At 51.6% G+C, this 24,951-nt stretch overlaps 1 protein-coding gene across 4 annotated transcripts in view; it reads left to right on the plus strand.

The window, feature by feature from the left end:
• The window catches only part of FLI1 (Fli-1 proto-oncogene, ETS transcription factor), a 126,099-nt gene that overhangs the window by 46,245 nt on the left and 54,903 nt on the right, over positions 1 to 24,951 (plus strand). For all 4 annotated transcript variants that reach the window (XM_079762585.1, XM_079762586.1, XM_079762588.1 and 1 more), the window contains one exon: positions 23,495 to 23,703. In XM_079762585.1, the coding sequence (XP_079618711.1) occupies positions 23,495 to 23,703 (209 nt within the window). The remainder of the gene's footprint in view (positions 1 to 23,494; positions 23,704 to 24,951) is intronic.

A 24,951-nucleotide genomic window follows, 5' to 3' on the forward strand; every position in this document is an offset into this window, starting at 1 on the left:
AAGGGGCATCGCAGCAGCTGTAACGTTCCTAGGGCAAGTTTTCTTGGGTTCCCCTCATCCTTTTGAACCTAGGTTATGCTAAGTGACCGGGCCAGAATAGATTTAAAATAATAATAACAACAATAATAATAGTGATGACAATAACAATAAGCAAAGTGGGTCCCCTCCAGCAAATCCGGCCTGGGTTCAGAGTGGAGCGGAGCGACCAGACCACGTTTGTCATTTTGGGCTCAGTTGGCAGCAACATCTCTGGTGTAAGAAGCTGTGCAAACACAGAGCCCCACGAATCTGTTCTGATGTGCCCATCTGTCTTTGTCTCATTAGCCACCTCTCTTTGGCTGCCTCCCCTTCCTTTCAAAGGGAACAAAGGTACCCAGAAAGACACATCTTGATGCATTCATATGCAAAGACGTGTGTCTTTTCTTTTCTTTCCCTCTCTCTGCAGCCAACAAGAATGAAAAGGGCTGGAGAACCTGGCTCTTTTCAGAGGAGTGGGCTCCTCCTATCTGAGTTGCCATCAGTGTAGTGGGGAAGGGGGTGGGGGCAGAGCAGGAGCTGTGAGGGGCTGGCTGCTCCTAAGAAAGGGTTCAGACGGCGGGTACCTTTGCCATAGCAGCCACCCAGAGCTCCAAGCGCCCCGTAGCCACAAGCAGAAATCACCTTGGCCGTCAGTCACACGCCAAGAAGGTTCTTAACACCATTAGCCAGAGATTTGACTTGGTCACAAGAGAAACAGGAGCTGGGAAGGGAAAAATCGAGAAAGGAAAAGGTGCGAAAGATGTGTGTTCTTTTGCCCATTAAACAGCCCGCCCTGTACTGCTCAGAGCATTCAGAGAAGCCACGTGGATCCCATCCAGCCTGTAGAGAAGGCCGGGCTTGTGTGTGTGCAGCGGTGTGTGTTATGGGAAGGCAGGTGAGTTCTGTATAAGAACAGAGGTCCAGGTACAGGATGTAACCTGTTTAAAAGTTGAGGCTGACGGGGATCCAGACCAAGGGGAGAGGAAGAGAGGCGCACCCTTCTCCAGAGACCACTGCGCGCTGAGCCCGTTGGCTCTGACTCACGCGGTTTGCATCTGCGTTCTGCTTGGCTTGCACTAATGCTCCGGCTGCTGGTCACTTGCTCTTGGTGGCCAGTTTCATTTCCTGGTTTTGAGAAAATGGCAGGGAGGCTGTTGCTCAGGCAAGCTGCGTGCGTCCCCGAAGGAAGTGTGCCATTTGAAAATGTCAAAGCCAGCAGCCTCATGTCCAGGGCATGCCATCTGTCACCCAGGGCCTCTGGGCCCTAATGAGCCCGCTGCAGGTTAAAATGGGAACAAGCCGATAAAGATCAAGCTCTCGCCTTAAAGCTGCCTGCACACGAACCAAGGAGGCAAGATCAAAAGGGAAGGAAAAGTGGCATCAAGATGAAAAAATAAATGCACTCACTGGCATGGTGTTCTTAGGCAAAGAAGGCGTTGGAGAGGGGTGGCCCGTGGAAAGGGCTGGGTATATGCTGTCCAGGGGACTGGGCTCACACCCTTCTGCTTACCCGCTTTGTGCCCAGGGCTGAGGCCTTAGCCTTTCAAAACCTTCCTTTCTTCAGCAAAATTGGGGGAGGGGAGGGGGGAGGGGATGGGATAGTGTATCTCCACTTTATTAGGGTGATTAAGTAAGATTTTAGGTGTGGGAAGGCTCCTATTAAGATAAGGTCTTAAACTATAAAATAGTCTATGATTCTCAGCTATCGTTGCTAAAATAACCGTCTGGAGGGAAACAAGTCTAGAAAAATGCATCTTCTGCCATTTCCGTTAAAAAGAGAGAGAGGGCCAGGGGCTGAGCTGAATATAGGAATTAAACCAGCCCAGGACTCTGTTCTGGCCCTTTTGCAAATGCTTCAATTCCTCGTTCATAACTTCACGGTATTCGTGGTTATCATTTGTACTGAAAGATTTAAGATGATCTTAGCACTGCTAAGATTCGGAGAAACCCGGAGAATTGTATTCTTCCTCCGATGCCATTTGGTTTCAATTTTCTGGGAGTCGGCCTCCAATTTCGGAGAGTTTTGTGACTGTGCAGTTGGTGTAATTCCTTGAGATCAGACCAATGATCAAGCAATAATCGTAGCGATTATCAGTATGTATTAGGACTTTGGATAAGATAGGCAAATAAAAGGTAACAAACACCTGTGTGGTTGTGATTCCCTGGGTAGCTGCATGAATCAGGAGTCTGATTTGGGCTGGATTTGGGCACTAAACTGGGATGTGCTTATGAATCCCATAGCCTTGCTGAGCCCTCCCCCCCTTATAGGCCAGGTCCCCTTGGACATTCATATGATTCCCATAAACAAAAAATAGTATTAAGAACAAGATTTTTTTTTTTAATTTACTTGCAAGGGTCTCATGCAACTGGGTCTGAGAAATTGTTTAATCCAACTCTACGGAGAGGACCTCGGAAGGAATAGGGCAAAGGACAATGGAAGGGAGTAGCCCACATTGGGAGTGGTGGATCCTGAAGTTTCCGAATATGAGAACTTGCACCTGGTTGATGTCCGGAGGCCAAATCTCAGCTCTGGGCATCACCAGTGAGGCTACCTACCTGGGTTACATGGAGACCTTCCTCTCAGAGCCTTCACCCAAACCCACTAAACAGGAAATGCAAGCTACTTGAGCTGAACAGACAACCGCCCCCAGGTCCCCAGCCTCCACCCCGCCCACCATAAGTACATTATTCTTTACCTTCCATCCTGATGGGCTGTGCACATCCCTTTACTATACTCAGGGCAATACATTAGACATTGTTAGAAAAAGGCCTGGCAATCATTTGTACACTCGGGAAACTTACAATGGAAGGGGCAATGTGAATTAATGAGCTGTAGCATTAGCACTGTAGCTTCTGAAATCCATGAGATAGGTACTCGTATAAGATTTGTCACACTTGAAATTCTCATTGTTGGCTTCAGATCCTGAATGGGTTTGTTGCCTGAGCAACTTTGAGAATGTGGGAACCTGGAGAGATTTCTCGAGACACACCCATTTCAGACCCAAGCCAGATACAGATAAAAATCTCCACTGTGGCTGCAATATCGGAAAACAAGCCGATGGCTAGCAGGGTGCCCATAAACTGCTGATATATGATAGAAGGAAACTAAAAAAAAATAATGTTCTTTCTGATTCTAGAAAAGATAGATAACTATCACTTATGTTATAATTCTATTTGTATAAGTTAAATATTTATGTTGGTGTATTTAGTAGTCTTCAAAATACATTATAGTGTGTGGGTATCTATGGGTGTGCAGGTGTGTGTGTGTGAAGGGGAGGAGGGGACCATGAGAAAAACTAAGCCCTCTTGGCATTGGGAGTAGAGCCTGGCTCAGCACCCAGACCAGTCCAGCCCCTAGCCTGCCTCCCGAAGGATCATACCAACCAGACCATAATACTAAGCCTTCCTCTTCATCCCCCAAGCAAACATTTTATAAAGGATCCATAAGTGTATGTGAAAGAAGTAGGGCTGTCTTTCTGCGCTCAAGGGCCATATTTCGGCCATTGATGTAATTCTTCAATGGACAGGGACTTCTGAAGACCCTTTTCAAACGGAGTTTGTTTAGTCCAAGTTGCTCTGTAGTGATGATGGAGTGGGCCCTCAGCGGGAGCAGGAGAAAGGCCTCCTGATAGAGAACGGAGAGAAGGAATGGAGCCCTGGGCCCAGCACAGCTCCATCCCCTCGTCTGTAAAGCGAGGGTACACTCTCTGGCCCACCTCACAGCGTTAGCTTCAGGATCACATGACCGGGGAACTGAAAAAAAAAAAAAACTAAGCACGAAGTCAAGTATTCATGAATGAGATTCATATGATTGACACAAGTAAGGTCTTTATGAATGAGAATCCTAGGATAGACACACCCGGGGCGTGCTCACGTCTCTCCAGTTGGTCAGGACCACACCTGAGCGCTGGCCCTCTGCGACCTGGTGCTTCTCTCCAAGGTCAGTGAGTTCTACAGCTTGGATAAACCCATGGAGGGAGTCTCGTCCAGCCCCCTGTCTCCAGACCACGAACTTGACCATGCACAAGATGATCCTTTTGTTGTTACCCATCTTTTAAAGTTGATTTTTAATGAAATAAATAGCACATGGGTACATTCTTGTAAAAAATTCAAATAGAGATAAAATAAAAGCCCCTTTGCCTCACCATGCCCCACAGTCTCACCCCCCCGCCCCCCCTCCCCAATCCTAGAAGTGGCCTTTAAGAGTTTATTGAAGTTCCTAAGATAGATTGTGTGAACAGTATGTCACCTTTTTCATCAGGAAACTTTCTCTCTGGCTGAGTTCCAGTTACTTCTGCTGGAATGTTGCTTTTGAGGTTTCTGTGGAGGGATTACTTCCTACCCAACTGCAGGTGATCAATATAATACATGCACTGGTAGTATTGAGGGCTTGGCAATCAGGAGCATAACTGCTTAATAAAAACTTGTTGGAAATAATTCATTATTTTTATGGACTTCATTAGCCATCAATAGTTCCCCGAGTTAAAGATTCCCACATCAGCATCACAGAACTTTGGAGCGAGGAAGGGTAAGTGTAGCCAGATTCTACTTGTTGTTTTTTAATATTCACCTGATTGATTTTAGAGAGAGAGAGGGAAAGAGAGGGAACGAGAAACATCAGTGTGAGAGAGGAACATTGATAGGTTGCCCCCTGTGTGTACTCCGATTGGAGATGGATCCCGGAACCTGGGTATGTGCCCTGACTAGGAATCAAACCTGAGACCTTTCAGTGCGCGGGACAATGCTCAACCAACTGAGCCACACGAGCCAGGGCTGTGTTTTTCATCTTCGTCTTAATGAGTCATGTCACTGCTTCACCCCAGTAAGGTCATGGCAGTTGTATGATTTTGAGAGAATGTGCTCATGGGTAGCAAACACTCTCCATGCTACCCTCATCTCCCCACCCTTTCTGCCTGAGTGTCCTCTTGTCCCCCTCTTTCACTTTACGGAAAGGGAAATGGGACAGAGAAGTCACCCTTTCGTAAGACTCCATCGCTGGTCACTGGTGGGGCAGAGGTCAGAGCTCAGATCCCCTGTCCCTGCCGCTTCTACTCTACATTACCCCTTCATCAGCCACTCCTTGCTGGCGTCCTGTACTAAAAATCAGGTATAACCAACGCACTGGGATACAGGACAGCCCAGGCCCTGCCTCCCTCGCATGACTCAAGAGCTGCAAAGCTCAGAGCTCCCCTCCCCCAGTTCATTCGCTGCCACCCCAGCTTTCCAAATGCTTCCAGACAGGATGCCCAGGTTCAAGGCCATTCCAGTTTCTGGGAATCTTCTAGCTGCCAAGCCTCTGCATCTGGTAGAATGACTAAAACCCAGCTTGCAAGGCAGAAAACTCTGGCTTTTTCTTCTGACGTCCCCACTGCACGCGGCGTGCCATTGGACCAGTCCCATATCCCAGCTCAGGCCGCGTCTTTGCTTGCAGACCATCGGTCCCACCTTAAAGTCCAGATAACACATGCCTACAGAAGCCCTTTGCAAAAGAAACTGCTCTGGGCAGATTGCAATGGTTACCGACGTTTGGCTCGCCCTCTTATGTCCGGGCTGAGCATATCTCCTGCATTGATGTCAGAGCAAACAAAGTGGAACAGTGCAGAGAGCTAGGGCTGCGTTTCTGCTCGGGGGTCCCCTGCGTTACAGTATCTACACCAGGCTCTCCAGTGTGTAGACCAAAACAAAGCAAAACAAAAAAGAAGAAGAAGAAAAAAAGCAGCAGCGAATACTGCTTGCTTTTGCATTTTCCCTTCTGTTTTCTGATTAGAGTCTCTAGGGCCTGCCGGTGCAGAGAGAACCTCAAAAGATCGTGTGAGCTGCGGATAAGCACCGACCCGATGCTTATCATGCTTATCGGCACTTATCTCCTGCAAACTCACTCTCTGGGCTTCAAAGCCAGGGGCGAGCTCTAGCCCTGCGCTGGGGAGGCAGCTCCCGCAGGGCCTCCTCTGCAGGTGTGCCCAGGAGTCCTGGCTCCATCCTCGGGCACGTGGTTCCCTTGTTGCTGCCCACGCAGAAGAAGGAAGCAGGTTTACTCAACGTTTGGGGATGGGTCGTGGGGTAGTGGGAGCAGCAGAAAAACAAACAAAAAAAAAACAAACAAACAGCGGAGTCTTTTGAGCAAACCCAGAGAGGCAGAGGAAGGAGGTAAAGCAGGGGAGGGAAAGGCAGGTTACCTACCCACCAGGTTCCCCCACCTCACCCCTCCCTGACTCATCCTAATCCTTAAGCTGCCAAGCAAGCCTGTGGAACCTTCAGAAGATGTTTTAACTCCCTCCATCTGCTCCCAGCCTACCTTCCCCGGCCTCCTTTGGGTGCGCCTTTGGCTTTCTATTGGGAACAATCGTTGGCAGAGAGTGGGACAGTGGGAAGGAGGGAGGGAGGGCGTGGGGGGGGGGAGGGGAGGCGGCATTTTATTAGGCTGTTGGATTTGATTTATTAGGGGGGAAAAATCCTTCGCTTGCTTGCCACACAGGTTATTCTCAAAGTGAAAACTCTATTTTACTTTGGAAAAAAAAAAGAGTGGTGAAAGTGCCTCCAGTTATGAATGGAGCCCTTTGTTACCTTCCAGATCGACAAGACAGACTGTTTGGTTCATGTCTGTGCGCTAGCAAAGGAGTGCGGGGGCCTGGGAGACAGATGTGGCCTTAATTGCATGGAAATATTAGAAGATCGTTAAGCCATTTTGACAGGGTTTTCCTCTGGCTGCAGGAGCCAAGGGCCAGTCTGAAGCCACATCAGGCCTGGCCGGGCCCTCCGGCGGGGCCTCTGTCCCCACGTGGGAGGGACACATGGGCCTTGGGTCACTTGCCCTGATGTTAGAGGGAACTAGCTGCCTGCTTACCATCAGCGCCCACGCTCTGCTCCTTAAGTGCGGGCAGTAATTTCCCTTGAAACCCTGCGACTGAAGTGAATATGTGGGGATGTGTCCGCACGTGGAGGGAGAAGGGATCAGACGGTCTCCAAACCGAAGGATGGGCTCCCCAGAGCTCTCAGGGAGTCACGGGGGCCGGAAAGAATACATGGTTATCACAACAAATACTGGTATCTAAGGACAACAGCTTTTCTATCTACCATCTACTCACTTGCCCTTGGAGCTCACATTTGGTGCTCACAGACGCAGTGGCCCCTGGGAGCCTGAACTTAAGTCAGAGAAACCCCTGAATGATGTTGGGTTTACGACCAAGATCCCATCAAAGCGCTCAACCTCCCCACCCCCACCCCCCAGTCCCCTACTGGCCTGCCAGACCCCTCCTACCCTTTCCCCCACTCCTTCCCCTAATTGCCTCAGGTGGTTTTCTGTATACTTAGAGAATGCACATTTTTTAACATTCGCCTAAATTAAAAACAATTAGGAGGATTAATCTGCTGGGAGGGAAGGGGAAACCCCTCCTAAACTACATTCAGCAATCCCTGTGAATTACAAGAGGGGATGTTTCAGATCAGGTCTGTCTCAGTTCCATCAGCCCATCGGATGCTGACAGTACATTAGCCAGGCAGCCCTCCCTCCAGAGGGGCGGGGTCATCTGAGCGTCCTACTGTTGGGGCCACTGCCTATAGTTGGGGTGGTGGGTGATGGCTTGGGTGATGTTTGGGCCAGGGCTGGGGTGGGATGGGGACAGTGAACAGAGAAGAAGAGAGGTGAGAGGAGGGAGAGAATGTGCAGCAGCAAAGATCCTGTTCTCATGCAAATGTGAACCCAGAGGGAGAGAGGGAAGGGCCCCCTGGCAGAGGTGGCACCAGAGCCACCAGGCTGAGTGGCAGAGGCGGAGGGTTTGAGGGGACCAGCGCCGTGTTCAGGGCCAGGAGCATACAGCCTGCAGCTCCGGGTTAACGGATGGACAACCACCACCCACTGGGATTGGGCCCTGGGGCCCGAGCCAGCCCACTGCCTTCCAGCCAGTCAGGGTGCCGGGCACCCACTGCAGGGTCTTACCACTGCTCAACGCCACCTGCCTTCTGGGTACTGTGTGAGGACCCGCCAGTGAGAGCCACGCGTGTTACTAAGTGGACACAGTACCTGGCAAACCGCTTAGCGAATGAGCCTGCGAGGTGGCCCTGCAGGGCTGTGCCCCTTCTCCCTGCTGCGAGCTGCTGAGAGGATGCGAAGTGTTTACCTGGGGCCCTGGCTGGCTATTTATGACCAGGAAAGTCCCTGCTGCATTGGTTGACAGCCAGTGAGCTGTTACCACCTGCCCCTGGGCCACATTCCTGCTCAGCTCACTGCTCTCCCCTCCTCTGAAATCCCCTGCCTCCCCTCCCGCCTTCTCATGAGTTGGTGGGCCAGTGGCTTCCCCGTTTTGGGACATGGCTCCCCTGGTGGCTGGGAGGCCATCGCTCAGGTCCGGGCCATTCGTGAACTCACAGTCTCACACTTAGCAGAGTTCTGTGGTGGAGCTTTCTTGTGTAATTGAACCCTCACGATACTTCTTGATTCCCACCTCATTTAATTCAGGGTCTTCCCCACCATCTCCTTCCAACTGCGAAGCAGAGGCAGCGCTCACACAGCAGATCTGGAGCCGCTGCTCACTCCTTCGGGGTGACCCTCACCTCCCTCAAATCCTCTGCGTCTTCTCACACGTTTAGTTCACTGCAGAGACATGGTCATATCAGCGGAGGAAAAGTTTGTACACATCTCCCAATTCCATAGTAATCAACAAATGCCATTCAAGCATGGGAGTGTCATTTGCCCATTGACATTTTCCTGACTTTTATCATAGGGCTGATGCATAGCGCACGTCCTGTGAATATTTGTCAAATGAATGAGTGAATGAATGAATGCATCCGTGAAGGAGTGCTTTTTGGTGACAGATGGGTTTCATGATCCCATAATGAGACAGGCCGTGTTAAAGAAATATGCAAAGTGGCCTTTGCGTGTTTTGAGTAGCATGTTATCGGGCCACTGAGCAGAACCTGTGTTGGTCAGTGTGATCACCACTTGTAACGTGTGGCTATTTAAATGTAAATGAACTGAAATTTTACATTCAGCGCCTCGGTCACACTAGCCCCATTTCAGATGTTTGGCTCCTCTGTGTTGCGCAACCCAACGTTTACAACATTTCCTATGGTGGAAATTTCTGTCGGACAGCACTAATTTCTGTGGGTCGAGAGGATCAAAGTAAAGCGTTCAATTTCTTTCTGTGTAGAAGAATCATAGGCTTAAGTAAACCTTCTTTGCTGTTTTTTTATTTTATCATAAGACTGAGGTTGAAGAGTGCGCCCTTGTTCTTTCCCAGAATCCTCAAACCTTTTGAAAAGTCATTCAGGCTGTTGGACCCGAAACTTTTCTTTTTGTTGTTGTTAATCCTCACCCGAGGATATTTTCCCGTTGATTTATATTTTTAGAGTGGAAGAGACGGGGAGAGACACACAGAGAGAGAAACATCAATGTGCGAGAGACACGTCAATTGGTTGCCTCCCACACACTCTCTGATCAGGGCCAGGGATCCAGCCTGCAACCTAGGTATGTGCCTTTGACCGGAATTGAACCCAGGACCCTTCAGTCTGCAGGCCAATGCTCTATCTACTGGGCCAAACCAGCTAGGACCAGACACCTTTCTTGATTTAGGATTAGAAGGAACAGGTGACCCTAAGGTTCCCCCAAGGGCATTTTGCTCCCTCAGTTTCCCAAGAAGGGCAGGGTGGGGAAGGTCGGCATCACGCACCTTGGCCTTCTCCTGAAAGTCTCCAAGCCCACAATGAGCGCAGGAGATGAGACTCATGGCGAAACCAAGCAGGGGGGGCAGCGTGGGAACTAGACAGCCTTCGCCAGTGAGCCCTGAAGGAAAGGGACCGGGCAGGGGAGAGGAGCTGAGAGACTTCAGATGAAGTGTTTGGACATCTCAGGGCGTCCCCACCTGGAGGCTGGCTTCCCGTTTCCCATCAGTGTTGGGAACGCCAAGGATCAAGCCTCCCGGCCACCAGGACACCAGGCCTTGAGGCAGACAGACAGACAGACAGGCGCGGCTCCTCCTGGGCAAGGCCGGCGCGTCCAGAAGCGTCCAAGAGCAGAACACTAAGTGCCCTTTATGGAGAAACGGAATCAGCCCCGCGTCCCTGGGAGCCGTCAGTGGGCTTCAGCTGGGATTGCTGTTCCAATCGCTTTAGTGAGATTGACAAAGAAAATACCGCCCTGTAATCCCACTGAGCTGTTTTCGTTGGACGGCCGCAGCAGGGCTTGTTCACAAAGTATCTGCCTTCCCTATAGATGGATGCCGAGAGACAGGAGGCCCCGTGCCAGACAGCCCAGGCTTGGCACTCGAGCCAAGCAAGGATGAAGGCCAGCCCGGTGGGTGACTGCGCGGAGGGTGGCTGCCAACCGAGAGACCGGCTGTGCGCCCGAGATGGAGCCTGAGCTCCCAGATGAGCGGGTGCTTGGCTGCACGTGTGCAGACAGGGCTGTCCTTGGTTCCCCTTCCCTCCGCCCTGGAGAGAGAGCGAGGATGACAGCCAACGGGTCTGGGACGCGAGGACACACTGAGATGCCCGAACTCGCTCATAGTTCAGCCAGATTCAGATTCAGGAGTGAAAGGAACTGCTATTTTTTTTTAAAAGTATATATATTGATTTCAGAGAGGAAGGGAGAGGGAGAGAGAAATAGAAACATCAATGATGAAAGAGAACCATTGATTGGCTGCCTCCTGCACGCCCCTCACTAGGGATCAAGCCTGCAATCTGGGCATATGCCCTGACCGGGAATGGAACTGTGACCTCCTGATTCATAGGTTGACGCTCAACCACTGAGCCACGCCGGCTGAGCTAAAGAAGCCACTTTTAGTCATTTCTCTGGAACCATAGGCATGAACTGGGACTGTCCCCGGCAGATGGCAGATGGGCTGTAGGATCCATCCTCCGGATCTGGGGATTGAAGCTCTGGAAGGGTCTTCCGGTCGTGGAGGTGGGTCCTTTTACGTTACAGGCAAAGCAACAGGCCTGAGAAAGGAAGTGCTTCCCTGTTGGAACCCGTGGATTCTAACAGGGAGATCAAGCTTGGGGAGTGCTGACTACGTGACAGGCGTGAGTTAGAAGACTATGACGATCGCCACTGTTTCACCGAAAGGAAACTGTGGCACAGAGAGATTAAAGAGCTCGCCCTAAGTCACAGAACTAATGGGTGCTGGGCGCCCAGCTCTGATCCTGACACATAGCTGTGAGTGTTCATCATGTCTCTGGGAAACCACAAAGAAAATCCATCCTTGACGGGTGTTCAGCCGAGTTGGAAAGACGGAACATAAACCTATGGAAAACTACACTGTAAGGCAGGAGTTCAGTACAAATAAAGCAGCGTGACAGGCGGTCTGGAATGAAGTGCTGAATTGGTGGCAGAGAGAGAAAGGACTGCAGACTTAGCAGAACGAGCGGTCCCCGGGGTAGGCTGGAGGGGGCAGGGACACATCGTGGAGGGGATGGTGGAACTCGAGGAGATCTGGAAGGTCAAGGATGTGATTTTTCACTCATTTATCTTATATCCCCTGCGCCTCCCAGATACCTGACACGTAGTAGGTCTTCCATACATATTTGGTGAGTGAATGAGATCTGATGAGATAAGGGGATGAGGAAGGCAGGTCTATGCAGGGACAGCTGGGTTGACGGAAGGGAAAGGAATGCCGATTTTCACAGACTTCTTTGCAGATGCCCAAAGAGCAACCCAGAAACGTATATAATAAATAGGTGTCTAAGGATGAGAAAGGGGCAGTAGATCTTATGTAACAAAAAGAGAAACTATTTGAAATGGGGCATTCAAATGAAGAAGAAAGAGCAAGAGAGTAAGATGGAATGGGATCAGGATGCAGGAATAAGTGAGGAGGGCAGAAGGGCAAATGAACAGAGGGTGCAACGGGAACGAAGGGCCAGAGTAACACAGGCAGAGATGGGGCCGGGGCTGCTGAGCCAGCCCAGAAAACTGACCTCCTCAGGCACCCCTACTTCCATGACTCCCCTCCTCAAAGGTTTTGCCACATGTGGATGCAACAATATGGTAACCATATGCCCAGAGGCCACAGGAGAACAAACACCTCGGATAGAAGGGTTCATCCAGATGTGAAAGCTGGAAACACTGCCCTGGTCAGCTGGCTCAATTGGTTGGAGCATCGTTCTGTGCACCGAAAGCTTGTGGGTTCGATCACCAGTCCGAGTGCATACAGGAGACAGCCAATCCATGTCTCTCGCACATTGATGTTTCTCTCTCTCTCCATCTCTCTTTCTCAAATCAATAAACATATCCTCCAATGAGGATAAAAAAAAGAAAGAAAGAAAGTAAGTTGGAAATACTGTACACTCAGGTTTCAATGGGCATGAGGTCACCCAGCCTACCTCCTCAGGCAGGAACCGTGGAAAGGAAATAGCCATTAAGAACGGGGACATGGACTCGGCCTGCCAGGACATGGAATAAAATGGAGTCTCCTGCTCTGCCCAGTCTGTCCATCGGGGTGAGACAGCGGGAGGCAGGCCCCCTGCTTCTCGAGGCGGGCTTGCTCCGGTCCTCCTGTCGGGTGCTCCCTGGGGACAGCGAGGAGGCATCAGCACAGGGCCCCGTGCGCAGGTTTCCTTGTGGGCCTCCTGTGACTGTAAGGGCACCAGCTGCCACAACAGCTGTCACGTGAGGAAATGGTCGGATAAGATCACAGCTTCTAGGAAAAGAACCTCACTTTTTGGGGGGAGGGGTCAGTGGCTTCTTGCTTAACTTTGAACAAGATAGTCACAGGGTATGGCTGGTTAAAAAAAAAAAAATGGACAAGCCTGGGGTGCAAGGCTTAATGGCAGTTGCTCATAGCCAAGAGATAGAACAGGACATCGGGCTGGTGGTCGAGGTGATGGCTGGGGAGGAAGGTCTGTGCGTTTCCCATCATGCTCTGGGGGTTATCCATCAAAAAGGCCATTGCACACCTGCTGGGGACTAGGAGCGGTTTGAGCAACTGGGATGGAAACAGTGAGTAAGGTGGACATGGTTCCTCCCTCCGGCAGCAGAATTCGTCTTTGAGGAAAAGGATGGGAAAGTTCTCCTGACCCCAGGAGTCAAAGAAGCACCCCAGGGCACATGCCACCTCCCTTTTCTCTTCTCCCGGGGCTCACAGAGCATTGCAGGAAGCACCGTCCCCAACCCAGTAGACTGGAGTCCCTTGCCCCTGGGGGAGCCCATCGATTCCAACCTGAACTGCCTCACTCGCCCCCTTTCCTTGGTCACTCTTGTCAGTAGGAACCTGATTGCGATCCTTTGGGTACAGCCACAGGCCCGGCCCATGAAGCCCGGGCTGCAGGGAACTTGCCCAGCCTCCCGCTCTCTGTCCTGGCTCCCAGGCCCTGGGTGGCATGCAGACCCCATGACGCACTGCAGCCTTCCAGGCTCCCAGCTGTCTGGGGTCTGGGCCGCGGGGCCGTTCATCATCGCTGAAGAGCATTAAATGCTCAGTAGACAGTTAAAGTTCTCCGGGAACCCAGAGGCTAGGGAATCCGCCCAACGTCCCAAAGGCAGGAAGGCTCCGCATGGACCCAGCTGGGAGCGGGTGCCTGCTATTGGAGCAGACTTTTAAAGCAGCACCTTATGGAGTGAAGAGACCGAGGTGATGGTTTGCTTCCTTTGCCCTTCGCCTTTGGACCCCTTCCACAGTGACCATGCTCGCGGAGCCTCTGGGAGACAGAGCCTGCTCCCAGCCGGGTCCAGATCTCCCACCATCCCCTCGTGCCATGGCCTGTGCAGACAGAAAAGCACACTCAAACACAGAACCTCTCCTACTGCATAGGCACCGGGCACCAGCCCTTTGGCTTGGAGCGCCTGCCATGCCAGTCTTTGACCCTGTCGTTGTCCCTGGGCAGAGAAAGGAAACGGGGCACTCTGAGCAACAGGACTTTAGCCACTGCTGTTCCAGTCTTGTTAATGACGGGAACAGCCAGCCCGTGCGCCAGGCAGAATGCAGCCCCAGGGCCAGCGGAGAGCAGTGAAACGCACAGGCAACTACTTCTGCCGGTGGTCCTGGGCCGCCTTTGAGGACGCTGCCTTCCCTGCCAGCGTCGCCCCCTGGCATTGGGGTTGTGTTTTGATGGTTGATGGCTCTCTGTTCATCCTCCCCCTTTGCTCTGGTGAGGGCTTTATTTCATCTTTCCATCTAGCAAATCGGCAAGAGAACACAGGCTCGATTTCACAGGAGAGAATACCTGAGCTTCCCCACCACAGTGAGCCTCGTGTCTCACCCTCATTCTGCCCTGTCCCTCGGGCACCATGGGGTCCACCTCAGAGGTCAGGTCGCCCCTGTTAACAGAGGGAGCTTGGCCTTTGGACTGACAAATGTAACTACTTTAAAATATATATATATATATATATATATATATATATATATATATATATATATATATATTTCAAAGAGGAAGGGAAAGAGAGAGATAGAAACATTAATGAGAATCATTGACCAGCTGCCTCCTGCACGCCCCCTACTGTGGATCGAGCCCGCAACCCGGGCATGTGTCCTTGACCGGAATTGAACCTGGGACCCTTCAGTCCGAAGGCTAGGGCCAAATGTAACTACTTTTATACAAGAGATCACTGTTGACCCTTTCTCGGTCCCCATGGTCCTGGAGAAAAAACAGCTTGGAGGGCGGGCAGACCCACCCTAAGGACACAGAAAGGAAAGCGGCGGGTAAACGTCCCTTTTCCTGGGGCTCAGATGAACCTCTGTCCCCTTCCGCTCACCTTCCATAGTCAGCACTTGCTTCTTTTCAGCAGTAAAATCATTCTCTGTGGGAGGAGGATTTCACTTTGATCTTTACAGATGCCCTTTAAATGTGGTTATGGTCAAAAAAGTGACTGTGAAAACTCAACGTCAACGGGCAAAGGTAAAGCCCACGGGAGCCCCGGAGCAGCGCCTAATGGGAGACAGTGATGAACAGGGGCCCCTCTGGATTCTGTTACATGCGCGCCTTCCGAGGACCGGGACCCTCTGCTCTGAACTCCCTTCAGGCTGGTCCCCGTAATTTATTAAACTCCATTAAATAAAGTACTTTCATCTGCGAAGGATTCCAGTTCCATGTTCGAGGAACTTGGCTGCCTTGGTCTAGGACCTAGGTCATCCCCTCCCCAGTAAGTGAAGAGCTAAGTGCCGGGGAGGGAGGAGGGAAACTGGGGGTGGAGGGGGGGGTGGGCAGTGAGGGCAAATTTCAAGAAGATGCTTGAGGAAGCAGACAAGCTCTGTGAGCTTGCAGGGCAGCGTGGGATGCAGCGGAACCCAGGGTCGAAGTTAGCAAACGGCAAAGTCTGGACAAGCACAGAAGCCTTGCAGACAGGCTGCCGGCTCGCAGGGTCACCCGCTGAGGGACCAGAGGCAATAGCTGAGCCTCTGTAGGCCTCGGGTTCCTTTTCAACTATTGATGATCCTCACTCACATCTAAGAGGAGACTTTAGAAGGCCTTAGGAAGGCCAAATGCGGTCACGGTTGTGTAAGTTCCTTGTAAGCTTCTTGCCGTCAAACAGTCCTTGTTCTATTCTTTCTCACCCGACAAACACGGTCTTTGTTTGTTTCCTCCTTGTTGTGTGTCTGGGGTAATTCCGCGCTGTGGTTATCGGAGGACTTGGGTCTAGATGCTGAGATGGAGTCTCCTCACTCTAGGAACTCAGAGAGGCTAGACTCTGTGCCTCAACTTCCCCACCTAGTCAGTCCGGGTGCCGATTCCTGCCATCCGGTGCCTGTAACCACAGTGAGAGGACACCCAACAACCGTCCTCTACCTCCTTTGAGTATGAATTCTCTTGTTGCTGATGAACCTGAGAGCAGATGTTCCGGTGGCTACATAAATGGTCCCCAAATCTAGTGACATAAAAGAGCTATTATGCTCCTCAGCTCAGTCAGCCTTCCTCTGAAGATAACTCAGTCCCAAGTCTGGGGATGGACACTGGCTGGTGGCTGGTGGCTGGTGGCTAATGGCCTCAGGTCCCCTGGCTGTGGGCCTCTCGGTGCGGTTTCTCTGCTTGCGCTGGTTGGGCTTCCTCATGGCATGGTGGACAGTGTCCAAGGACTAGGGGCCCAAGACAGAACAAGAAGCAGGGGGAAGTCGTGATGCCATTGAGCACCTCGCCTTGGAAGTCATGCAGGGTCACTCCTGCCACCTTCTGCTGCAGAGACAGTCATAAAGTTTCTCCTGGGTCCCAGGGGAGGGGAGGTGGCCCCTGCCTCCTGATGGGAGCGGCACAATTCAGAAATATCGCTCTGCCATTTGGGTCAAAGGCAGCCAGCCAGGCCGGAGTGCAGGCGGCCAGCATGTCCCTGCACAGGGAGCTTTCGGCTCCTATTTGGTGACTGAGGGTTATTCTCCACCTTCTTTCTGAGGCAACTTTCAAGAAATGTACTGTTTCTTCCCTTTTTCCACCTGCCCGCCATGGGGTGGAAATAATGAGCCAGCAGTGGGCTGGCAGAAAGAGGGAGAAGCAAAGCCTGGCCCGTGTGGCTCAGTGGTTGAGCGTTGATCTATGAACCAGGAGGTCAGGGTTGGATTCCCAGTCAGGGCACATGCCCTGGTTGTAGGCTGGATCCCCGGAGGGGGGGGGGGCGGGGGATGCAGGAGGCAGCCAATCAATGATTCTCTCTCATCATTGATATTTCTATCTCTCTCCTTTTCTCTCTGAAATCACTAAAAAAATATTTTTTAAAAAAGAGGGAGAAGCAAAGGACTTGAAGTAACTCACAGTAGCCCCTGCTCCAGACACTCTAGGCCTGACTGTGGTGAGACTCTTCGCGCCCCCGCCCCTTCCTCCGCCCCTCCCCAGCCCATAGCTGGGAGCCTGCTGGTTCCCAAAGGGAAAAGGCAGAGGAATTTGCTGAAGTTCATGTGCCCTCAGGCTGGCAAGAGAAGGGACTTCTTGTCATTATGCAAATAACCTAATAAAAAGCCTAAGCCTGTGCTGCCTGGGGGACCGGTGACTGGGAGGTTAGCTCTCAGCAGGCCGGGCCTGGGAGTCAGGTGGACTCACTGGCAGGAGCAGCAGCCGGGACTTGGTCTGGTTGCCTTTGACATTCCTTCCACTGGCCTCCAGCCCAGCTCCTCAGCCACAGAGCCTGTCCTTAAAGGTTCCAGTAGGACAGTGGAAAGCAAGGGAGGACACAAGGTGGGCCATGCCTGGGTCATGCCTGTGCTGGAAATAAAACTCAGTCTGGTTGTAAGAATCAGGGAAAGATCAGGAAAGACTGGGACTTTTCCTTCTCTGACTTCATTTGGCTCATGATTGTGGATCATGCATGCATCCTTCCCGCACCTGGAATTTCTCTCCTAGATTCCTGGATAGAATGGGGGCGGGGGGGGGGGGGGGGAGGGGTGTCCTCAGCATATCTCTCACCTTCTCTTGCTGCGAGGGAGGCGCTTTCATCTCTGCCTCAGCTGAGCTGTTTGGGGGTGCAGAGTTCTCTGCTCAACGTTATTATCAGCAGGGCCATCACGTGGCAACATTCTGACCACATCCCCCGCCGCTTAACTGATATGCACATGGAAACTAACCTTCCACCTAATCTGCAAACAAATGTTTGAAGATTCATCTGCTAGTATAGAACATGAAAAGAATATAGAAATACATAAACATCTGCATATATATGTACATGTATGTAACAAATCCCAAAATAAGGGAAGTGTTTTAAACTAGTGTATTCACAGCAATGCACACAGTGCTATTCTGGCATTTACTGCCTACATGATATGTGAACAGCGGTATGAGCAGATGCTAGCTGCCTACTATGTTGATGATCTAGGCCCCGAGGCCTCCTCCCCTGTTGGCATGGCCATTTGATGGAGCCTTATCTGTGCCACCTAGAGGCCTGAATGCTGGAGCTGAGAGGGGACCGAGGCCCAGGGGAGCAAGGCCAGGTTTGAGACGGACAGTGGACGTGAATGAGGGAAGTCAGCTCCGGACCCTAGAAGGCCCATTGAATTCGCATCTCAAAATCTATCGATTATCTGCAAGCTTGCTCATTTTGGACCTTAGGCAACCTTGGTTACTTTGAAGTAAGCAACAGTTGAGAAGGGGCTAATCTCACTGGATTTATCTGTCCCCCTGTCCCACCCCCATCTCCAATCCACAGGTTCCCAAGTCATCTCTCAGCATTGTGAGTCCTTAAAAAATGTTTATAATGTAAGGATTTACTATGTCCTGAGATCTTTAGGCCCTTGGTTTACGTATTTTACTTATGTGATCTCATTTTGTCTTTATTGGAAGTCTATCGGGTTAGGCAGTATTTTTGTCCCCATTCTACAGAGGAGGAAACGAAGTTGTGCCAGGGGAGGCACAAATGAGCTTGGATTGGAACTCGGAGCTCTCTGAGATTGTGCTGTTGGTTACAAGAGACTCCAGAGTTACCCCCAAAGAGTTCATTCTAATTGGCGAGTGAATGATAGTGATTAAGTAACCAGACAGCAGATCTGAATTTGAATCCCAGATCCCTCTCATTTGCTGTGTGACCTGAGCAAGTTACTGCATGTCTCTGAATATCCATCTTCTTCTCTGAAAAAATAGGGCTGATAGTGGTACATCCCTCATAGAATTGCTGGGAGGGATAAATTAGATTCCTCATGTAGAGTGAACAGTGTTTTGTAATTAATCAATGCTATGATCATTGCTTGCTGCTTTGATCTGTTTTCGAGAATAAGGACACAAGATGGATTATAAGTGAGGTGCCAGGTTGGGTAGGAAAGGGGTCCCACACCAAGACAAGTGCCTCATTGGCCATGGATCTCTGCTGGCTCCCTGGGCCAGCAGGGGATCATGGGAAGGAACACTGATACAATGTGGTCAGCACTTCTATGGATACATATGGCCATCTGCTTGGCTCAGGGCTAAACTGCCACTTCAGGAGTTGCCCTGGCCTGAGCGCTCCGGTAATGGGGCCAAAGGGGATGCCCATATGCTGAGCCACTTCCCTGCTTGGAGTCAAGGACCGCGTGGCTCCCTCTGGACCAGTACTCATTGGCTGGAGGACCAGAGCATCCTGACTCTCCGGCCCAGTCTTCCCAGCATTCAGCAGGGCAAAGAACAAGGGCTCCTGAAAATCTAATCACTGAACCAATGAGAGCTTCCTTTCCCAGGGGCAACTAATGGGGCAAAGAGTTACCCCATGGCCGGGCACCACAGGATTAGGGAGCCCCCACTCCTGTATTTCCTACTTGGAAGTCTGTTTTTAGGTAGCATGCTCTCAACAACCTGGACTCAGCACGTCTTTAAAATAATAACTAGTCTTCATCTGAATGAAAGGATGAGTGTAGAAATCCAAAGTCAATCAGAGAAGTCATTAAACACCAAGGAATTGAGTCACTCGGAGGAGAGTTTATTAATTCTTATGCATTTTTTATATGCAGTCTTATCATCCCAAAGCTAAATACTAAGCCATTCCTCAATGAAAAGTTCTTGAACGCCAACAATGCGCTTATTTCTGTCAAGAGTTTGAAGAAGTTCACCCAAGAGGTTTACCTGCCGCCTTAACAAGTTTTGAGAGTTTAAGTAAAAGTAAACCGTGTTATAAGACACACATAAACGGCAGCAGCTATACATGTGTCATAGCTACAAGCCTGTCCTGGAAATGTCTGCCAGCTCAGCAGCTCCTCACCTGATAAAGGCAGCCTGTTGGTGCCCTCGTCCACACTGTCACCCTCAGTGACATTGGCGGGTCCCCAGCAGGGACATGGTGCTCACACAGTCTACCACCCCACAGCAGCTTGGAGAAGGTCCCCTGCCCACCATAAAGACGCTGTGTCCTTGCCAAGGTCCCAGTAATCATGTGGTCTTGGGAGTCTGTCCGTCTCCATTCTAACTGAAATGAAGAATGGAGATAATATAATGCGTTTAATGGATGTTATAACCAAACTTCTATTCCCAAGGCTTTCCGCCCTGAATGGTCAACGGGGTGCTCTTTCCTCGCAAAGGCCATGAGGGCTTTCTCCTCAATTCTAACTTTCACTAGGCTCTCAAACCAGCTTGTTGGGGGCCTCTCTCCCCAAATCCATTATTCCTCCTTGGTGGTCTTCATCGCCCTTCTCCTGCCTATATTGGGTTTTCTAATTCAGTCCAGCAGGCCAGATGGGGAACCCTTCCTTTATCTTCCCTCTTCTCTCTTCCCAGCCTTCTGCAGCCACCAATTCTTTCTCCATACCATTGGGGGCCGGGAAGGGGACTGGGGGGGGTGGGGGAGAAAAAGCCATTTGTCTATTATGATTGTGAACAGAATTGTGTGTGTGTGTTTATGAGTGTGTGTGTGTGTATGAATGCATATGGTACATGTGCATGTGTGTGTATGTATCTGTGTGTGTGTGTATGTGGACCCAAGCAGTATTCCCACCGGGCTTTCAGCTCGAACCACGGCAGGACCAGGAGGTTTCAGGAGTGAGGAGCTCATCCTCCTCACAGTGGGAAGGACTGGCCATGTGTCCGGGGGAAAGGACACGCCAGCACAAGCAGGGACTAGGAACTCTAAGACACAGAGGTACCCGAGTGGGCTTGCCTAGTGAGCAGTGAGGACAGTTAGCTTTGGACAGGAGTGACAGCAGGGAGTCCCAGGACAAGAGGTGGGCAGCTGGGGCAAGAGCTGAGTTCTAGAAAACAAGCCCATGAGAATGGGTTTGCTGTTGTCGGTGAGGAGGGATTCCGGGGTATCTGAGCAGGGGTTGCGGCAGTCACATTTACAACCTCAGAGAGAGCGCGATCTGACCAGGGAAAGGCAAGGACGGGAAAGGCAAGAGCGTGGGAATATGTCACTGCCGAGGAAATGCAGGGGGAAACCCCTGGTCACAGACAGGACACACAGAAGCGTGAGGGGTTGTGGGGTAAACCTGGGCTTTCTCTTCCTGTGATATGACCACATGACCAAGTTCCCTTTGATTGTGACCTGTTTTCTAAAGGAAACTTCTATTCCCAATGAGTTCAAACTGCTTTTGTGTCCTTTACCTCATCTGCACTGTCTCATCAGTGACTCCTTCTCAGTGTGCCATGCTCCATACCCCAGCTTTGCCTGAACTGCTCTTTGCTGCAGCCTCTGGCTGTGAATGCAAACCATGGTTTTGCCGTCTGCTGGGCCCGTTGTCTTGACCTTCCTGCCTTTTCTTACTTCCTGTCCTACCCTCTGTGGGGACAATGGTGGCATCCTTTGCCTTTCATTGAGCATCTCTAGGCCCAACCCTGCCTCCCAGGGCTCCTGCCTCTGTTATCCATCATCTTCTCCCCTAAGGTATAGGAAAGGAGATGGAAGAAAGTCTTTATTGGAAACTCCAGAATTCGTGCAGGATGTACCAAGCATGTAAGCCCCTCTCCAGAGCAGAATATGACACCCGATTCCTTCAAGGTCGTCTCTTCTTGTAGCAGAACTGGGGACTGTTCTTCGCCTTGGCCACTGAGAGGGTCTTTGGGGGTTCCAGTTGGGAATGTGGCCCTCCCCCTCGTGTAGAACCCCGGGAATTCATAAACTAAGGCTCAGCCCTCTAGATGATTACAGTGTCACACTTTCAACTTGGAGCCATCACCCTGGGCTTGGATGGCAGTTCAAAACTGGTTTGGGCTCTAGCTAGTTTGGCTCAGTGAATAGAGTGTTGGCCTGCGGACTGAAGGGTCCCAGGTTCGATTCCAGTCAAGGGCACATACCTCGTACCTTGGTTGCAGGCTCTGGTTGAGGTGTGTGCAGGAGGCCACCAATCGATGAGTCTCTCTCACATTGATGTTTCTCTCTCTCTGTCTGTCCCCCTCTGTTCCACTCTCTAAAAATAATGGAAAATACCCTCGAGTGAGGATTAGCCAAAACAAAAAACTGGTTTGGGGTATGGAGTCAGGGTTGCTCCCTAACTGAAATGTAGAATGGCAATAACAATATATGGATAATGGTATAATCACCAAAAGACTAATGGCCCTGGAAGCACAGCCTGGGTGGCTTAGTTAACAGGAGCTTATTTATTTTCTCACCGTTCTGGAGGCTGGAAGCCCAAGGTCAGGGGCCAGCAGGGTCAGAGGCCTCTCCCTGGCCTGCAGGAGGCCACCCTCTCACGACTCCCCATGTGGTGGCTCCCCTGTGCTCACACGTCACTGCTGTCTCTCAGTGTCCATATCCACCTCTTACAAGGACACTCGTCAGATTGGCCTAGGACCCGTCTAAAGGCCTCGCTTTAAGTGAGCCATCTCTTTAAAGACCCTACTTCCAGAGACAGACACATGCTGAGGCTCTGAGGTTGGGCTGCAGCAGATGAATTTGAGGGCAACAATTCAACCCATAACAGGTAGCCTGCGAGAATCTTTACTTGAACACCAATAATCGTCATAACTAACATTGATGGGGTGTCACTTAGCATGTGCCAGAGACTGTTGTATTTTTCGTGTATTCGTCCATCCCGTCTTCACAACTGTAGATTGCATAGGTCAGAATGAGTTAGAGTTTACCACCTTCTTTTCTGAAAATGATCATCTTCGCTTGGTGTAGTTTTGTGATTTAGTGAGCACCACGGCCCCGCCCGTGACCCGGGGTCCCTGTGCCTTGAAGGGACCTGGAACAATGGGAGAATCTCGTGCTCACGCTTCGGTTGGTAGAAGGCCTCTGGGAGCACAAGGCTTCCTTCCTCAGCCCGTGACCTCCACACACCTGTGTCAGGTGACAGGCCAGTCCGAGTGGGAAACAGCAACCTCTTTCAGAAGGTCCCCGGATGGATTCTTCCATCCACATATCTGAGGCTCTGCCCTCACCCCTGGGCAGGAGTAAGGCAGGAAGCTGTTATCTCCAGGGGTCCCATGAGAATTCCTGATGGAGCCCTCTGGCCCTGGGAGTGAACGGCCTCCCATTGGAATCCTGGGTGTGCAAGACACACTCACACATCCCGGACAGCTCGTACACAGGTTGCTGAGCAGTTCTTAACATGCTAGACACCTGTCCCTAGATCTTCTCATTTGCCCCACTTATCAACTCTGAAAAAGCTATTCTTTTTCCTGTTTACAGATAAAGCTAACCAAAATTAGCTGGGGCCACAGCCCTGGGCCCCACCCTTCCCCTGTGTGACCCTGAGCTAAATACATAACCTCTCTGGGTGGGTCTCTCTGGCTTCACCTGTGAAATGAACGCTTACTCTCAATCCCCCAACCCCCCAGCTTAACTGCCCCCCACAGCTGGTCAGAGGCATTTCCGCTTCTGCCTGGCTGAGCCCAGTGAGCCAGCACCACCCATGCTCACTGTGTACCCACGTTGCTGGGCCTCCTGCTCCCACCCTCCTTTCTAGGGGTCCCAGCTACAGATGCAAACAAATGAACACAGGCCTATGGACCCCCCACCCCCATCCCCACTTTAATGCCCAAACTCCCCTGTCACCCAGGGTGACCTGCCAAGAAACCATCCCGTTTGCATATGGGTAGACTGGCCCTGAGTGTGAGTCAATCAGCATCCGAGGAGTGGCCTGGGCCGCCCTGCCAGCTCAGAGGAAGCGCAGGTGAGGAGTGGCACCGGACCAGGAGTGACGCCGGGCTTTCTCTCTCCTTCTCGGCCCTCCAGGAGGCTCTCTCGGTGGTGAGCGACGACCAGTCCCTCTTCGACTCCACGTACGGAGCGGCCCATCTCCCCAAGGCCGACATGACCGCCTCCGGGAGTCCTGACTATGGCCAGCCCCACAAAATCAACCCGCTCCCGCCACAGCAGGAGTGGATTAATCAGCCGGTGAGGGTCAATGTCAAGCGGGAGTACGACCACATGAATGGATCCAGGTAAGCCCGCCAGGCCTGCGCGGCTCCAAGGCCAGGTGTGGGGCTGGGGGGAGGGGGAGGGCTGGAGGCATGCTTTCTGTCCTTGTCTGAGCAGGCAGCTCTGACCTAAGTGGTTTCTGGCACTTAGGGTTCCTGAAGCAGGTGAGGTTCTCGCTGGTGCTGAGCCAGGAGCCTGAGTGAAATGATAGAGAGAGAAAAAGAGTGAGAGACGCCAATGTGAGGGCTGTGGGCAGAGCAGGGCCGGCCAGCCCACCTGGCTCCCTGGGGTAGGCCCATGACCTCCTCTGCAGATGCTATGGAGGCCCAGGTACAGCCCCTCGCGGGGATAACTCAGCAACAAGATGCTCCTCCCTGGCCTGTTGAAGATCCTTGATCCCTCTGTGCGGGTCTCGCCAGAGCAAGGATGACCACATCATCTTAGAGTAAGAGTCCACCTGAGGACACAGGGGAACACATCCACAGGCTGGCTGTGTGAGCGGGGACACACCACACTTAGGAAGTGTGTTTGGAGTTGGTGGTTTCTGGGCAGCAAGACTGTGCTCGTAGAAGTGGAGGGAGAGTCCAAGGAGAGAAACATCATTGGGGCAAGGAAGAGCAGGCGTGGCGGCAGGGAGCCCAGGTCCAGTCTTGGCGCCGCCCTTGGGCACGCGGCCTGTGTCTGAGCGCCAGCTTCCTCCTGCCTAAGAGAGCACTGAGGTTGACTGCTCTGCAGGCTCGCTCCCAGGGTCAGCTCTCACGCTGGAGGGAAGGACCCAGGAGAGTGCCCAGGCCTCCGAATGTGCTGGGCAGTGATGTGATCACCACGAGCAAAGGCATGAAAGGGAAAACATTGGCCTCATGCATGAAATCCCGGTCATCCAATGGGTGCGTAGTGCAAGGAGATAAACGTGAGAGGAAGCGTGGGCCCCGAATGGCATGCTAAGAAATGATGGGACTCATTCCATGGCAAAGGTTGACTTTTACCATAGACGTGGCATTTCTGTCATCGGAGCTGTGACTGCAGAGGAATGAACTGATGATCATTGTGCACGGGGAGTTGGAAGGGGCGAGTCAGGAAGATCATGAGCTAAGACATTATTGTGATATGCCAGGGAAGAAATGAAAATGTTCTCAGTGAGGCTAGTGGTGGTGATGATGGGAATAAGGAGGGGTAGAGACCCAAGGGGCATGTCAAAGGGATAACCACCAGGGCTCAGGCCAGCAAGTACCAAAGAGTGGAGTATGTGTGTGTTTCGGGGAGCAGGGGAG

This window comes from Cnephaeus nilssonii, assembly GCF_951640355.1.
Source record: "Cnephaeus nilssonii genome assembly, chromosome: 22".
NCBI lineage: Eukaryota > Metazoa > Chordata > Mammalia > Chiroptera > Vespertilionidae > Cnephaeus > Cnephaeus nilssonii.